At 35.8% G+C, this 18,179-nt stretch overlaps 1 protein-coding gene across 1 annotated transcript in view; it reads right to left on the bottom strand.

The window, feature by feature from the left end:
- Nucleotides 1–9,543, bottom strand: part of LOC149018291 (phospholipase D delta-like) — a 43,175-nt gene extending 33,632 nt beyond the window's left edge. The window contains exons 1-3 of the mRNA XM_089152591.1: nucleotides 8,593–9,543; nucleotides 8,125–8,241; nucleotides 7,584–7,778 (exon numbers count right to left, since the gene is read on the bottom strand). Of these exons, the coding sequence (XP_089008717.1) occupies nucleotides 7,584–7,778; nucleotides 8,125–8,241; nucleotides 8,593–9,543 (1,263 nt within the window). The remainder of the gene's footprint in view (nucleotides 1–7,583; nucleotides 7,779–8,124; nucleotides 8,242–8,592) is intronic.
- Between the last annotated feature and the right edge of the window lie 8,636 nt (nucleotides 9,544–18,179).

Here is an 18,179-nt window from a genome sequence, read left to right as displayed (position 1 = left end):
TATTCTAGTTATAGTCACACATTAAAGTCGCTATGTACAATACTTCAGTTCTACGAAAGACAATTTGTAATTGTATGTGTTAGTAAACAAGCATTAAATAATCAAAACAACAGTTGAACTAGAACAAAAGAAAAGAGATAAGAAGAAGAAGAGAAGAGAGATGAAGAACAAGTAGAAGAGGCCTATGATTCTTGCTTTAAAAGTCTGAGAATCACAGAGCCCTTTTATTTATAGCTTCTAATGAATCTAATACAAATTGAGAGACAACTAATTGTCCTCTAGAAAAAGGAAACAAAAAATTACAGCTTTAGTAACTTCCTAGCTCCTAAAATAGAAAGTTCTGAAAATAGAAACTAACACAAAAATAGAAACTATGCTTTCTAAAAACTCCCAAACTTATGTAGCAAGACTCCTACATCAGAAATAGAAAGTACGGTAGCATCACTAGCATATAATGTTCACGTGAACAGTAACACAGATTTTACTGTTCACGTGAATAGTACCGTGAACAGTAAAAACAGATTTTTATTGTTCACGTGAATAGTGTCGTGAACAGTAAATAGCCTAAGTGTATATACTTCAACACTCCCCCTCAAGCTGGAGTGTACACAAAGAAAACTTCAGCTTGCACAATAAGAATAAACTTGAAAAGTAGCACCAAACTTGAATCGTGTAGCAATGGCAGATGTCGATAAACACTGAGAAAACTTCACCCAAGAGATAATCAACACCAACTTAAAAAAAACTTTAATTCTTCATGTCAATAGAACCATCCAATATTGAGAACAATCGACGATGTTGAAGACGAACAAAGTCCATAAGTATAGCAGGATCAAAGACACTATCCATATAATGCCGGTAGTAGGGAGAAATATCCACACTAGATCTTCAAAATTGTAACTCCAAAGTCCATATAAATGCTTCACAAGAACGCAAGTAGTAGGTAGGCAAAAAGCATTATCCACGCTAAATCTTCAAAATTGCAACTCCAATGTCCATATAAATGCTTCACAAGAAGGCAAGTAACAGGTTAAGTATGGGTAGGTAAAAGACAATATTGATTATTGTGGACCAAGTTGGTAAGGTAGTATGGGATACTATAGACCAAGTAGGTAGGTAAAGGACAATATGAGTTACTGTGAACCAAGTAGGTAAAGTAAAAGATAGTATGGGTTACTACAAACCAAGTAGGTAAGGTAAAAGACAGTATGGATTACTGCGGACCAAGTAGGTAAGGTAAAAGACAGTATGAGTTACTGCGGACCAAGTAGGTAAGGTAGTATGGGTTATTATGGACCAAATAGGTAGGTAAAATACAGTATGGGTTACTGCAGATCAAGTAGATAAGGTAAAAGACAATATGGGTTATTGCGTACCAAGTAGGCAAGGTAAAAGACAGTATAGGTTACTGCAGACCAAGTAGGTAAGGTAGTATGGGTTACTACAAATCAAGTAGGTACATAAAAGGGCAATATATGTAAAGATAAGTAATGATATTGTTGTAGAATGCCATAAGTTGAGGGCAAAGATCTTCACAAATAATATCCATCAGCACATCTTGAGTAGATATAAAATAAAGTACCATTCTCCCCCTCACGTGTAGCATTACACGTGGACAATTAATGATGACCAGTGACAAGCATCTTAAAGTATGAGCACAAAAAAAACCCAAGAAGGAAAAGTAACAGCCACAGAGCAATGTATTATTCACCAATAAAGTTGATCAAGCAGCAGAAAATCGTCTCACAGGACAAAGTCTTGTGCACCAAAGGGGAAAAAAAATTCTGAACCACCGCTAACCTTTAGGCAGGAGCAAATTAGATCAGGAAAAAAAATAAATTGAACCAGCTTGGAATCTCAAAATTGCAGTAGTCGCTGCAGCAATCCACTCAGAAGAAGTGCAATTACAGTAGTTGCAGTAGCAAATAATACCAGATCTCGGACCATAGCAACAAACTTCAAATTTGCACAAAAAAATAGGGTAGTAGCAGCCTCAGTTGAATCAAATAGGTAGACATATCCCCAGAAAGCTTGGGGCCTTTTTGTAGTATTAATACATAGATACTTGGTGCTTCAAAAGTCAAAGAAGAAGGACAGCCATTCACAATTACTGCAGCGAAGGTTGGGGCTACCTTAGATAAGAAAAAGGAAAAAAAAAAATTTTAAAAATTGGGCAGCCAAGAGAGAGAAAACGGTCCCTAGGTTGATTAAACTTGCTCTGATGCCATGTGATTCCTCTTGATTCTTGCGAAGATATGCCCATAATTCGGATTGCAAGACCTAAATATTGTCTTCCACTGTTTGTGCTATAAGTTTTGCTGCAAGTCGTATACTAGTACCCTGTTTCAATGAATTTCTTTGTTCTGAAAAATTTTGCTGCAATCGTCTTGCTTTACTACTGCTTCCGTTGTTTATTTCAGAATCAAGTTTAGCCTTCTTTTTATCTAAAACTTCTACAAAGACCTAGAGGACTACTTTTCCTTCATATAAAGATCTGTTAGAGTTTCAAATCTAGCAGAAGTTTGTTACTATGGTCCGAGATCTGATATTATTTGCTACTGCAACTACTGTTATTGCACTTCTTCTGAGTGGATTGCTGCAGCGACTACTGCAATTTTGAGATTACAAGCTGGTTCAATATATTTTTTTTCCTGATCTAATTTGCTCCTGCCTAAGGGTTAGCGGTGGTTCAGAATTTTTTTCCCTTTGGTGCACAAGACTTTGTCCTGTGAGACGATTTTCTACTGCTTGATCAGCTTTATTGGTGAAAAATACACTGCTTTGTGGCTGTTACTTTTCCTTCTTGGGTTTCTTTTGTGCTCATACTTTAATATGCTTGTCACTGGTCATCATTAATTGTCCACGTGTAATGCTACACGTGAGGGGGAGAATGGTACCTTATTCTATATCTACTCAAGATGTGCTGATGGATATTATTTGTGAAGATCTTTGCAAATAATATCCATCGGCACATCTTGAGTAGATATAGAATAAGGTACCATTCAATCCGAATTATGGGCATATCTTTGCAATAATCAAGAGTAAATTTTGAAATAAACAACGGGAGAAGTATTAAAGCAAGAAGATAGTAGCAGAATTTTTCAGAACAGAGAAATTCATTGAAACAGGGTACTAGTATACGACTTGCAGCAAAACTTATAGCACAAAAAATGGAAGACAATATTTAGGTCTTGCAATCCAAATTATGGGCATATCTTCGCAAGAATCAAGAGGAATCCCAGGATATCAGTATAGTGCAGATCGAACTTCAAATTTGCACAAAAAAACAGGGTAGTAGCAGCCTCAGTTGAATCAAATAGGTAGACATATCCCTAAAAAGCTTGGGGCCTTTTTGTAGTATTAATACATAGATACTTGGTGCTTCAAAAGTCAAAGAAGAAGGACAGCCATTCACAATTACTGCATCGAAGGTTGGGGCTACCTTAGATAAGAAAAAGGAAAAAAAAAATTTTAAAAAACTGGGCAGCCAAGAGAGAGAAAACAGTCCCTAGGTTGATTAAACCTGGCTCTGATAACATGTTAGTAAACAAGCATTAAATAATCAAAACAACAGCTGAACTAGAACAAAGAAAAGAGAGAAGAAGAAGAAGAAGAGAGAAGAGAGATGAAGAACAAGTAGAAGAGGCCTGTGATTCTTGCTTTAAAAGTCTAGAATCACAGAGCCCTTTTATTTATAGCTTCTAATGAATCTAATACAAATTGAGAGACAACTAATTGTCCTTTAGAAAAAGGAAACAAAAAATTACAGCTTTAGTAACTTCCTAGCTCCTACAATAGAAAGTTCTGAAAATAGAAACTAACACCAAAATAGAAACTATGCTTTCTAAAAACTCCCAAACTTATGTAGCAAGACTCCTACATCAAAAATAGAAAGTACGGTAGCATCACTAGCATATAATGTTCACGTGAACAGTAACACAGATTTTACTGTTCACGTGAACAGTAAAAACAGATTTTTACTGTTCACGTGAATAGTGTCGTGAACAGTAAATAGCCTAAGTGTATATACTTCAACAGTACGAACTTATCCTAGTAGACCTCTTGGCCAACAATTTTGTATTCCAATAGGTTCCACTAAATGTAAATTAAAATAAGTCTGGGGTCCTAAGTGGTAAATTTCATTGCGGTGGGCCGGTGGCAATTAAAGTTCAAAATGAAAGTCTTTAGTATTGCAACTAGGGCTGCAACAGAGACAGGCTAGGTCAGGCTTTTCAATTCCAATCCCACCCCTGAATGTTTTTAGCTAAGCACATTCCTGCCCTAACACTAATTTAGAGCCTAGGATTCTTGTCTCTATCCTTGAGTATTAATGGGCCAAGCCAAGCCTATTACCACCTTGATTGGGCCAGGTCAAGATGGGTTGGACCAGTCACTGTCCTATCCCGAATTGCTCCTAGCGTTATCCTTGTCTCTCATTAAACTTGAATCATATATATAATCAATGAATGCATTATCTAACTTGTTATTAATTTGGAATGTAACTTATTGTTCAATTTAAACCATCTAATACATGAAAACATTGATCTAACCATATTATATGGCTAAGTGACTAACAAAAAAAAATTGATGTTAATGCTTAGAATTTAAATTTTTTTTTCATTATTCTAATTGTAAGATATGCCTAACATATAAAACTATTAAAAAAATGTTTTTTTAAGGGGTACAATATATCATAGATATTATACAAACAAATTATCAGTGGCACTTCATGATTCATCTTCTAATATTGATGTCACCACAAAGCAAATCAAAAAATCAACCACACCCTTAGTAGTCCTTACCGAGAATTTTATTTTTGTAAAAGACAAAAACCTATCCAATGATGTGAAGTATCTATTATACCCTTTTAATTAAACATTAATTGTTTGTACCTAGAAGAAAGTACAAACGTAAATAGCATTTACCCTAAAAGCGGTGCTAGTATGATTTTATTCTTCACAATCAAAATTTTCCAAATGATACCATAATTTTGGCCAATTCCAAATTGAAAAATAAGATTCTTATAAACAATAATTATGAATTACATTCTAGCAATGATCTATTTGTCAATTCTTTGCAAGTTAATTTCATGTCCATTTGATTGATTCGTTCATAAAAAAGAAGTTCGAGGCTGAGGTGTCATCTTTTATAAAAAATTATTATGGTAAATTTATTTTTTAATAATACATAATGTCATATAAAAAATATTTTAATCTATGGATCATGTCATTCAAATTTCTCTTGAAAACCTTTTATTTTGAAAATTTACTTAGATGTTCCAAATTAGGATTGTTGATCTATAAAATTACGCTAGGTGCAAGAATGACTTGAATTGGTCTTCAATTATTGTTTTCAGAGGCTAATACACTTATTTACACTTCTAATAAGTCTTGAGTTAAAGTTGTTTTGTGCTTTGATTATTTAAAATGACCTACAATAGTTTAATTGGAATTCTGATTATAGAATGCTAGTTTAAAAGTAATGATTTGTGATCCTAAACTTATGGCCTTGAAAATGTACCCCCAGTTTAATTAGAATTTTGATTCTAAAACCCCGTTAGCTAAATTGGATTAGAATTTTGATTTTAAGTAAGTCAACGATTATTTACATAAATATTTTTAACAAAAATGCAACATGTAACAAATGACTTAGTTTGTTTTTATGGTAACATAGTAAAAATACAAAAATCATTTATTTCTACCACATGACAACAAAAGAAATAAAGAAATAATATAAAACAAAGTGGACTCATAGGATCAAAATGACTCCGGTCAAAATCAATGTTGGATTAAGGTTAATATGAGGGTCAATATTAGGATTAAATCCATGGTTAAAATTAGCAATAAAATTAGGATTAGGATAATGGCCATAATCAAGGCCAGGATCAGGGGCAAAATCAAAGACAGAATCCAGGCCAAAATCAACGCCAGAATCCGGGCCAAAATCAAGGTTAGAATCAAGGCCAAAAATCATGGATGGGTTCGGAGCTGTGAGGTGGGACAAACAGCAATCCCAAGCAGGGCCAAAATCTTGGGCCCAAGCCTTGTTTAAGCTCAAGGCGGGATAGGGTAGGTCATGGCCACCAGGGCCAAACTTGCATCCTTAATTCCAACAGTTACAGTGAAAGAACAACAGCAACAACAACAACCGAAAAGAAAAAAAATCTTATCTATAACTTAATGAGGACAACTACATGGATCCAATCAAAGAAAGTAGGTAATAACTAAAAGTGGAGGTAGAGGAATGGTAAATAAGATAAGTGAACAATGGAAAATAAAAGTGAAAAGGGAAAGAGGAACAGCCCAGCAATTAAGGAGAATCACAGTTAAGTAGGCTCTTCCATATGGAGCTCTACCGTTAAATAGCTTTTGTCTGACATCCTAAATAACGAAAGTCCTAGACAGTGCATGTCCTTTCACACAACTTTTATGGGCATTTAGGCCTTCTCCTACTCCTTTAGCTCCTTTAATTGGAAACATATCACTCCTAATTGGGGTAACCCTTAGTCTCTATTCAACAAAACTAAAGCATCTCAAACAGCTCTCGCAGAGCTTTTCATTGATTAGAGCAGCTCATGAGTCAGCTCTAATATGATCATTCCCTTACTTTGTTGTTACTTGCTCTTCCACACATCCATCTTAACATCCTTCTCCTCTGTCACACAAAGCTTTTCAGTATGACACTTCTTTAACTGCTCAATACTCTAACCCATACATGATAGCCAGTTGAACAACAGTCATATAGAACTTTTATTTAAGATCTAAATAAATAAATCAAGCACAGAGCACTCAGGAGTTAGGATGCACCTCTCCACTTCATCCATCCCACAGCACTCCAGGCACTTCTTTTCAATGAAACATATTGACTGATAAATTAAGTTGAATCCATATAAAATGTTATAATAAAAACCAACCTTTATGTTATATATATATATATATATATATATATGTATTAGATTATATATCAGGATCTAGAAATGCACAACAAAGTAGCTATATTGAAGCCTACTCATAAAGGACTTTCATCTGACCCATCTAAAACAAGCATGCCTAACCAAAAACAAAAGAATATCATATCCATGATTACCATTCATCTCAGTTGAAATGGATGAAACAAACATAAGTGACTGGAATTACCATTTACCAAAATGCTAAAACAAAGCCACTGAAAGAAGACCTTGTGGAATTGTTGGTCAAAGTAAAACAAAATTTATTGCTAGAATTGGGATTTTATAATAATGAAATATAAGTCACTGCTGAGGAAAAGATCAAAGAAAAACTACTAGATAATAGATAGAGTGCTGAGGCACCCATATGGAAGTCCATTTTGCATTAAACTTGTCAAAACAATGCCTAAGAAAGTGACCAAATAGATATAATACAATCACTCGTCTTTTTCCCCCAAGATCCAAATAAATGTTAGTCTCCTCACTCCCTCCCCCCACCCCCAACCCCCCACCCCCTCCCCAACCCAAAAAAGAAAAAAGAAGCTCAGAAGGAATCATTGACTTCTAATAAAATTAAATCCAAGCATCAGACTCAATTGAAAGTGTAAATTAAATTGTAACAAGATAAGAAACTTACAGGAAATGTAGGATTATGAAAATCATTTTCAAAGACACTGTCAAGATCACTGAAAAGCCTATGTTGAGGAGTGTCATAACGACCGTCACATAAGTCAAGACCACCAATGAAAGCAGATATTTTCCGATTGTTTCCAGCAGCTTGGGTGTCAAGAATAATGCACTTCTGATGGTGTGTAAAGAGGGTTCCAACAACCTGAACTAGAAACATCCAAAGCAATATACTTTAGAAAACAAATGCAGTGAAATATTTCATTAACTTAGATTCACTCACTTGGAAGTGAAACGCTGGATAGTGAAAATAATAAGGGAAATTCATAAATGGAGTGTGTGTTTTGGAAATAGAGTGAAAAAGTGTTTGATTTTACCTAATTTTCACTCATACACTTCTACACAACTGGTTCTTTAACTTAGTAAGTGATGGGATGAAGCTCTTAATACATTATACGCATACATGAAATACCTAGCTATATAAAAAAAAGACAGTGCTTTTTGTTTAATTATTACAATTTGTATTCCTCAGTATTCAAAGGAATACATACCTGCTGCTTGAAAATGCTAAGCTTGTTGCTGGCATAACGAGGAGAAAGCACACAATGAACACTTGAGTGTTTAAAAAACTTTCGAGTTTCTTCATCATGAGTTTCCATGACGCCTTCCTGCATTCAATTCTATGCTATAAATTAGCACAGGTTAATATGACACGTGAACCAATCATTAGCAAACTAAATTTCTTAACTACAACACACACAGAATTGTTGAAGTATGTGCAAGTCCATGCATATGTAAGTGCGTGCATATGACTTGAAAAAAATGGTGTAGAATAAATATAAAAATACATATTGACTAAGAACTAAATACTGGCAATACGCTACCACACATTTGAATGAAAATCAAATGGTAGCATCAACAACCATATTAATTGACAAGTTCAATAGCTTTGAAAATAAAAAATTTAAACAGGGGATTTGGATTATGACAGCCAGTACTGAGCAAGTAAAGGCCACTACCGTTTTCAGAAGAAATGTGTCATGAGATGTTTTGTCATCCCAAATCAGCATTAACACACGAACTCCTTCCTGTGATTTGTACTTCAACAGCTCACCAAGCGAGAGTTCTCCTCCTTTGGGTAAAGGCCTTGTTGGCTCCCTTACAAGTTTTACAGGGTGGTAGATGGACCAGCCAATGATATAAATCAGATGGTGAGCTTCCAAAATGGCATGGCAAATGTCTTCCCAACATTGACTTTGCTGAAAAATTTTCCCACCATCTAGTAGGACCTGAGGTAGCATGTCATCAGGCACATGAGCATCTTGATAGAGGGTCACATTACTTCCTTTTCGGAGAGGAAAGTATGTTCCAGGTACTCCAGAGTAATCTGGCCCAGCACCAACACCATCTTTATATAAAGGGTCATCTTTAACAGTCTTAAATTGCAAACAAAGATGCAATTCAGGATATGGTTTAAGTGGATTGCCATACGGACCAACAATAGGAAACCAGCCATCAATTTTGTCTCCTTGCACAATCTTCTCGGCAGATATATCCACCACTCCAATTAGCTGAGCCCCAAGAACATCATTATCCTTAACCTGGATTTCCACCTTTGCTATAGGGTGGGCCACAGGGACACAGAAATGCTCTTCCCATGATGGGTTCTCAGAGTTGTCAATTACCCTAGTTTGAGCTACTGTTGCCCCTGCCAAGCAAACTGACACATAAGGATCACTTGTAATAACTTGATGCCGATGATGCTTCCCGTCTTTCTTGCCAAAGGAAGGAATGCAAGACCCAAACATAATAAAACATTTTCTCACCCTTTCAGATGGTAAATCCATATTAGGAAGAGATCTAGCTTCCTTAATCCACAAATCCAAATTTCCATGCAAGAATACAGTCTTCTCAAGCACCCGAATTCCCTCACCCACTGTCTCTTTCACCTTGTCTGATTCGCCACCCATTGAAAACAATCAAGAGAAGCAACTACACTGTAATTTCAGAACACAATCTCTCTCAAAATATAGATTCATTATTCATCTCCCAACCCTGCCTTTTGGTTGCAAATATATTTTCAAATTACAACCACCTGCAATCAATCTGTGGATTTTACACTGATACAGAAGTTTCAGCTACAGTAGAAGAGGTACTACAATCTGTAGATCTCATTCAAAACCATAACCAAAGCCCACTGTAACCATTATGAGAATACACAGTTCACATGTTGCCTGATGCTAAAATCTTAATGTTTGTGAATTTCACCTGGAAAATAAAACAGCCAGACATTTAGTTGACCATCTTCTCCACCAGTGCAAACAATTGATTTTCAGGGGAGAAGCATTAAGCTATTTATTTATGGGGGGAGGGGGGAACAATTCCAATCAACCCATGTCTCTGATCCTGAATAACCCACTAACCAGCTCCTCCCCTGAAATATGAACAGGAAATGAATCAGACCAATAAAATTCAACAGGTTGAGAGAGAAAGAGGGAGATGTCGGTTAAAATACTTATTAGTTGACACTTGTACATGCATATGAAATAAGAAAACCCATCTACCAAAAAAAAAAATAATAAAGAAATAAGAAAACCCAGACATTAACTGCACCCAAAAATGACAATTTCAGAGCACACAATTCTCAATCAAAACCAAAAAATTAATAAGCTTTACGAGCGTAAATCTTTGGATATATCAAAGTAACATTTATAGAATATACGCACATGGCATGTGAACTGTTCTCATCAGCTATTCAGATGCCACAGACATGCTGATTTTGCAAAAAGAGATATAATTTGATGTTATAAACTTTCTGAAGATACAGAACTAAACAAAGTATAATCACAAATAAGCCAATTCAACCTACAACTGAGACTAACCCTAACAAAACCCTACCCTCAAGCTGAAGCATAGACATCATCTATGCCCAACTTGGAACACCCATGTAGAAGAACATTTGTAAAATGCAGCCCAGATAAACAAGCCTTCAAGCTGATTATGACTCATGAGAGCTAAGAAATGAAGCAGAGATTAACTTCATCCATGCATTTCCAACGAAAAGGAAACCAACTTCAATATGCTTTGTCTGCTCATGAAGCAAAGGATTACAAGCAATGTAAATACTATCTGATTATTGCAAAAACGTCCCCATCAGATTGTTGGTAGTATAACAAAGTTCTTGGACAAAAGAGCTAACCCACATCAATTTAGTGGTGGGCCATGGCTTGATACTCTCAGCACTGGAAGAAGCAACAATAGTCTGTTTCTTACTCCTCTATCTATCAAGATTTCCTCCAAATAAGGTACAATATCCAATTTGGGTCAAGAATACCATCTGCACAAGCCCAATCAGCATTCATAATACCCCACAATACTAGTGTAACCACGACAACAATAGCTAAGCCCTTCCCTAGAGACATGTGATACCTCAATATACAACAAGCAGCAACCTAATGAACTTGCTTAGGCATCTGCATATATTGATTGATCACACAGTAGGAAAAAAACAATATCAGGATGAGTAAAAAGTAAGCAATGAATTTGCTGACAGATCTCCAATAACATGAGGATCAATAAGTGTATCCGATGGCTTACACCCTAACATACCTGTCTCACTCAGAAGCAAGGATCGAATCTCAGTTTCAAGGCCAGTTTTGATCAGCCTCAAAACTGAGATGAGGTCAAAATTTCGACCATCTTGGTCAAAACCAGGGAATTTTCCTAGGACAACTCGATCCTTGGTTTCGGCCCTGTTTTCATGGATTTTTTACATACAACCTATTTAAAGCATAAAGAACACAATGGCAGAAATATTTTGCTGACAAAATCAATGAAGAGTTATCATTTGAGTGGTAATATACTTGAGAGGTTCCAACAAATACAAAGACTTGTAAAATTGAACAAATTAGATAAGTACTTTATGCATACAAATACAATAGCCACAAAGTAAATAACCAAAAAGAAACTTTTTCTGACATCTTCACTTACTTCAAAGTTGAGCTAATCGGTGGATCCATCCCACAAGACACATAGTACTGGCAAGATCTGATCCACTACTCTAGATACTGGACAAAAGACTCCCATGTCGTTGTCTTGGAATATTTATTCAGGTAGTCCCATACTGTGAATCTGTAGGTGTCATCATTTGCACAGGCTACATATCCCAGCCTGGGGAATTTATCATCAGGGAATGGACTGTAAGAGGATGATGGCTGAACTAGCCCAACCATGGACTTTTAAACAGGGTTTCATAGAACTAGATCAAAACCCTAGCATCGATCCATCTCAGTTGACCGGGATGGGTCAAAACCAGGGAAAGGAATTTTGCCCCCTGATTCGTCTCAGTTGGGCAAAACACCAAAATTTTGGTTGAAATTTCAGTGGACTTGAGTGAAATGTGGACTATGCTCAGAAGATCAAGAACACATTCACATCGAGAGAAACTTAGGCAATACATACTGTAGACAACCTCAATACCAAAATCCCAGATACGTCATATATCGTTACCAAAGATAATTATGTTATCAAGAAAAGCAGCCAATATAACCAATAGAGAGTCCTACCATCAAACAAAGACACAGTGATTTCAGTAACATCGAGAGAACCTATATGCTGTCAAGCATATTAATCAATCCAAGCTTTTGGGGATTATTCTAGTCCATAAATGAACTTCTACAGCCTGCAAACTTTCTAAGTGTCCAGCTTAACAACATACCTAGGAGGATGCTCCATATAAACTGTTGTAATCTTGCGTACAAAGGGTAGAATCATCGCTAGGACATGGTTATGTAATAGTCCCAAATCAGGAATTTCTATTCCTTCTATACTTTCTTATTTTATAAATAAAGACTGATTGTGTCACCTTGCACAAGTCAAAAGTTCATAGACCATCCAATATGGTATCAAACATAGAAGAAAATTCGACCGAAATTGTCGAAATTTCGGTTAAAATGTCTGCATTTTCAAAAACAAAAGGAAATTCCAATTATTTAGAAAAATGTCAAATTTTGAATGAAATTTCCGAGATTTTGACCATTTTGACCATTTCGACCATTTCAACATTCCAACTTGTTTTTCCTTAGTTTTTGCTGATTTCTATGCCATTTTCACATAATTTCCACAACTCCTTTGCTTTCAAAAACCTCTTTTTCTCATTTTTTGCCTCCAAACACCTCCTAAGCCACAACATGTATAAAGGAAACTCCGACAACAATAGAATGTGAAGCATGAGCCATACCCAACAGTTCCAAACTTTCCCTTTTTTTTATTTTTGTTTTGTTCATGCCTTAAATGATCTTGTATTGCCTTGAAATTAATATATGTTTAGCCTAGGACTATGATCTATGATTGAGTTTTGTTAAACTTATCTTTTTATTATTTTCTACCATTTTTTTATTTTAATAATTATTTTCTAAAATTATATATTATTTTATGCATATATGATATATAGGCATCAACTTAATATATATGAGACACCGTCACTTGATTTGGTCGGTTATTTTATATTGTTGAATTGTTGTATATGTAACCATTTTACCAAACAATTCATCTATGCTTGTATGCAATACATTTTGCACTTGTCGGAACCAGTCATTTGTTAGTATACTTAAATGATAAATTTTCAATGGTTTTTTTTTTTAGCAAAATACTAGTTCCATTGTGTTTATTATGCTTGAAATAGGCAGTATGCAAGAATCCAAATCATTTTGAGTCCATATGAGGCCCAAAATTGGAGTTTCAATTTCCAGAAAAAAGTGTTCAGTTTTGACCAAAACATCGAAATTTCTGCATTTTGCGAGGTCAAAATTCCTGTTTTGGTTGAATTTTCTTCCTTGGTATCAAAGCCATAGTTTTTCAAAATTTGATGTCCCATGTATCTATAAAATTTTTAGAATTTTTTTCTGTTGAAAAAAAAAATACAAACATCACCATCAACCACCACAAACCAGCACCACCTCCCACGAGGTTCCTAGGGTATTGACATACCACAGCGATAGCTCTAAGGGCCTTGCCTCCCTCTGCCATCTTGTCACCACCTTTATAGGGCCTTCCCTACCTTCCGTCTCCTCTTTGTTTACCCTTCTAGTTCTACACTGCCTCTCTTTGATATACTCTTGGTGGTGAGTACTTTTTGCCCCACCAAGAGTTCTTTGTATCCATTGATGATGCGGTTCCTTCTATATAAAGGATCTATGATTTGTTGACTCTGTGTTTCCAAATCAATAGTTGTTGAAAGTATGACTGAGGTTTCCTAATTGGAGTAGACTCCTCTTTTAGTTATATCTTTTGGTTTCTTATATTCTTTATATTGGTTTCATATTTGTGTTAGACTAGGTTTCCTAATATCTAGGATTGTTTTTTCTATTCTATTTGCTTTGTATTTCCTTATCCTACTCAGAGTAGGATTTACTCAGATTGTAACTATAAATACACCATTGGGGCCTATGAATGAAGATAACCGTTTGAGTAATAATTTTTTCAAATTTCAACATGGTATCAGAATCTAATTTCTATTAAGGAAGAGAGAGGGAATGAGAGGAATCAAGTCCCTCTTTTTTCCCTCATTGTTGCCACTACTACTACGCTTTCCACTGTTGCCATGGTAGAAGATCTCGCTCTCGAGCAAGATCTCGCCACCTTAAAAAACCAATATCTTAACCATCTCGGCGAGATCTTGGTCGAGATATACAATTTTTTTGCATCAACTCATTGGCCCATCTTTGGGGGTTTTAAGGTCCCAATTGGGTTGAAACTTGGTATTTAGTACTAGTTAAGGCCTTTTAAACACATTGGTGGCCTTGTATTTGTCAGAAAACAAGCCTAAGTTTGATTTCTAAGTCTACCCATAGTGTGAAATCGAAATATTTTAAGATTAGGGAATGCAAGGTTATACAACAATATAGAACCTTTAAGGCATATAAATGAAAAGCAAGTGTATCAAATGCATCAAATAACCTAAATGTTATCAAAATTCCATCCATATGAGTATCACAATCTCAATTTTCAAGAATAGAATAATAAAATTATACCACCATTAGAAGTTCTATATAAGTCATTAAATCATAAGTTCATCAAACAAGTAGAGAATGATTGATCTTCCTTCAATGTTATAGATGTGCTAAGAGTAGTTGAAAGTGAAAATCCAACCAAAATCCACAAAAAAGAGGCAAAAATTGAGAGTTTCCAACGAGATCCAGAGCAAGATATGGCGAGATCTCGAGCGAGATATGCTAACTCTCTGCTCTCGACCTCCATCTCATCTCGCTTCTTTGAAAAAGCGAGATATCTAGCGAGATCTCCCACCATTACTCTACCATTGACAAACGCTGCTCCCTGAACCCACCACCGTCACCTGCAATCAGTCTTACCTCCATCAAAATCTGCAACTACCCATTCTAGGCACCCGCACTGCAGCTGCACTTCCTCCACCACTTTTGCTCTTCCACCATTGCAGCAACCAAAGAAAGAAAAAAAATCCTCTTCCACCTTCACCATCAAATCACTGCAATCAATCCTTTACACCCATCGCCTCAAGGTATGCAACTACAACCCTTTGCACCCGTTGCCTCTTTTCGAAACCCAGCAGCCATCACCCAAACCTCTGTCATCGACAACCACTACTACAATCAACCAACACCATCACACCTCTTCTTCTTCTCCCTTTTTTCATCGCAAGATATTTGGAACCCAAAAATATCATCCTGCAAAAGTGTTTGTTACACCCGTTCTTGCTCTTCCTTACCATTAAAGACCTCTACAAACCCTGCGATAGCATACCTAAACACCAAAAATTTGAAAACCCCATCACCTTCTTCCTCCATCCAGAACCATCGAACCTCCTTTCTACCTTCTTTTATTAAACCTATATTTTCTCCTTCTGCACGTGTAACCATCACCTCTTTTTGTTCTTTCTTTTTCCCTGTTGAAGGAAGAAGAAAGTGGAATAGAACCACTGAACCAAACCCAACTAGAATCCTAAACCTATGGAACCAAAATAGAACCAGAACCCATCAACCAAGTGGAATAAAACCATTGAACCACTAAACCAATGAACCCATCGATCTAACCCAACCTGAACCTTTAAGTCCTATGATTTCTAGTTTTTTCCTTATCCTTCTGTAACCTGAAATAACACACTAGCCCCCTCAAATTATTTTTCTGCCTTTCAGGGAGTCATTTTGTAAATTCAAAATCTCTAGGGGGCTTTATTGAGAATTCGAATATTTATAGGGAGTTTCTTGCAAATTCCCATATTTCATGGGTCTAATTGTGAATTCTCATATTTCTAGGGGTTTAATTGTGAATTTCCAAATTTGCAGGGGGCTAATTGTGATTTTCTATTTTTTAAGGGTCCTTTTGTGAATTCTCAAATATTCAAGGGTCTGTTAGTGTTTCTCATATATCCAGGGGTCTCTTTCGTAAATTAGAAAAAGTTTCGTAAATGAAAAAAAATTGAGAGCGTGTCAGTTGGACCTTTTAGAAATTGTCCTTTTCTCTACATTTGTTCCACTGTGCTTTCTTATCGTTTGGGTTAAAATAGTTTTTTTTCCCAATGTAATGATTTTTTTCTTACCCTGATTTTTATTCATACCTTTTCATGCTACTTTCATCTTACCATTACCATTTCTTCCTTTCCAAATTTCCCCATTGGCTTGAATTTTGTCTTTTGAGAATTCTTCTAATTACATTCAGGCCATAATCTTACCTTGGTGTACCATATCATTTAAGGATTTCCTTTATCATTGTTTTTCCCACGTGTAAAGCTACACATGAGGGGGAGATTGAAGATGTCCACAATTTAATGTTTACTTCAAGAGTATTGTCTATATTTTTCATGTTATTGTTCGAATGCTTTTCTTTCAGACTTCCTTTTGTAGAATTTGATCTCTATCACTTTAGACTTCTTTGTACAAAATTTGATCTCTGTTACCTTCGAAAATTTGTCCCTTACCTTGGGAATCTTCCACTTTGGAGAAATAAAATTGCTATAGATCTGACTTTTTTAACCTGTGCAAAACCTGATCTCTATAACTTGTGGAGATTTGCCCTTTACCTTGACATCTTCCCTTTGGAGATCTAACCTTGCAAAAGATTTGGCATTTGACCTTTGTAGAACTTGATCTCCCTTACCTTTGAAGATTGTCACTTATCTTGGCAATTTTTCCCTTATCTTTGGAGATTGTCACTTATCTTGATAATTTTTCCCTTACCTTTGGAGATTGTCTCTTGGCAAATTTTCCCTTTAAGGATCTAACATTGCTACAAATCTAAAGTTTCACTTTGCTGTTGTACCCTAGCAGTTGTTACCCCAAAAATATATTTTCCCTCAGATTTGCACAAAAATTTGGTCTTCTCAACATTTGAAGATTCTACCTTTTTTCTTGGGCGTTCTTCCTTGGAGACCTAAAGTTGCAGTAGATATGAGGATAAAGCAAGTGGAAGTCTATAAGGCAGACGTAATCTATAAGCTATTAATGAAGTTTGAAGATCAAGTTGCAGATGTTTTCTTGAACAGATGTTTTATACTATTTTAGTCAAGTTGGGCATATGTGATAACCATGCCTCAACTTGAGGGGGAGTGTTGTTGGAAGTATGATTGAGGTTTCCTAATTGGAGTAGACTCCTCTTTTAGTTATATCTTTTGGTTTCTTATGTTCTTTATATTAGTTTTATATTTTGTGTTGGACTAGGTTTCCTAATATCTATGATTTTTTTTTTCTATTCTATTTTCATTGTATTCCCTTGTCCTACTCAAAGTAGGATTTACTCAAATTGTGACTATAAATACCCCATTGGGGCCTATGAATGAAGATAACCGTCTGAGCAATAATTTCTTCAAATTCCAACAATAGTATGTCCACTGCATCTACCAATACAAGATCTATAGGTTCTTCTTAAGTCGAGGAGGCTCCACTTATTCGTGAGTGTGACTTTCCCTTTTTTCCTATTAAGTCTATCAAACTTAATGGGACAAATTATCTGAGATAGTCTGGTTCTATTACTCTTATGGTGGGTGCTCGCGGTCTTACCAATCATCTTCACCAAACAACAATCAAGCTTAGAACATCTAGTCCGCACAAGATAAGTGCGAAACTAAGGAGTGTCTTATAATGGATTTTATGCTTAATCTATTGAACCTGCTATTGCCAAGAGCTATCTTCTTCTTGCCAACGCTGTTGTTGTATGGAAGGTAGCCAAGGATACATACTCCAAGGTTGGTAACGATGCACAAAGTTTTAAGATTAAAAGAAAAAAATCCATCAGTTACAGCAAAAGGAACTTACCCTCTCTCAATATTACAATACTCTACAAGAGTATTATTAGACGTTAGATTTTTATGGAAGACTTACCCCTACATGTGTGACAAATGCTGTAGCCTATCAAAAGTGGGAAGACAAGCTCCTTGTATATGATTTTTTGATAGGTCTAAATGTGGAGACCTAGGTCTTTCACGTGAACCTTCCCTATATGATTAGAATCATGCATAGGTTCTTTCACGTGAACCTTCCCTTCTTTCGAACAAGCCTATGCTACAATTGATACTGAAGAAAGTCAAAGTAATGCTATTGTTGCTCCAAAATCCTACTTGGCAACGCAAGCAAAT

Source organism: Hakea prostrata, chromosome 4 (assembly GCF_041222555.1).
Source record: "Hakea prostrata isolate BN-2017 chromosome 4, UWA_Hpros_2, whole genome shotgun sequence".
In the NCBI taxonomy this organism is placed as follows: domain Eukaryota; kingdom Viridiplantae; phylum Streptophyta; class Magnoliopsida; order Proteales; family Proteaceae; genus Hakea; species Hakea prostrata.
The sequence above is the reverse complement of the archived record's forward strand: the minus strand, read 5'-3'. Positions and strand labels throughout refer to the sequence as shown.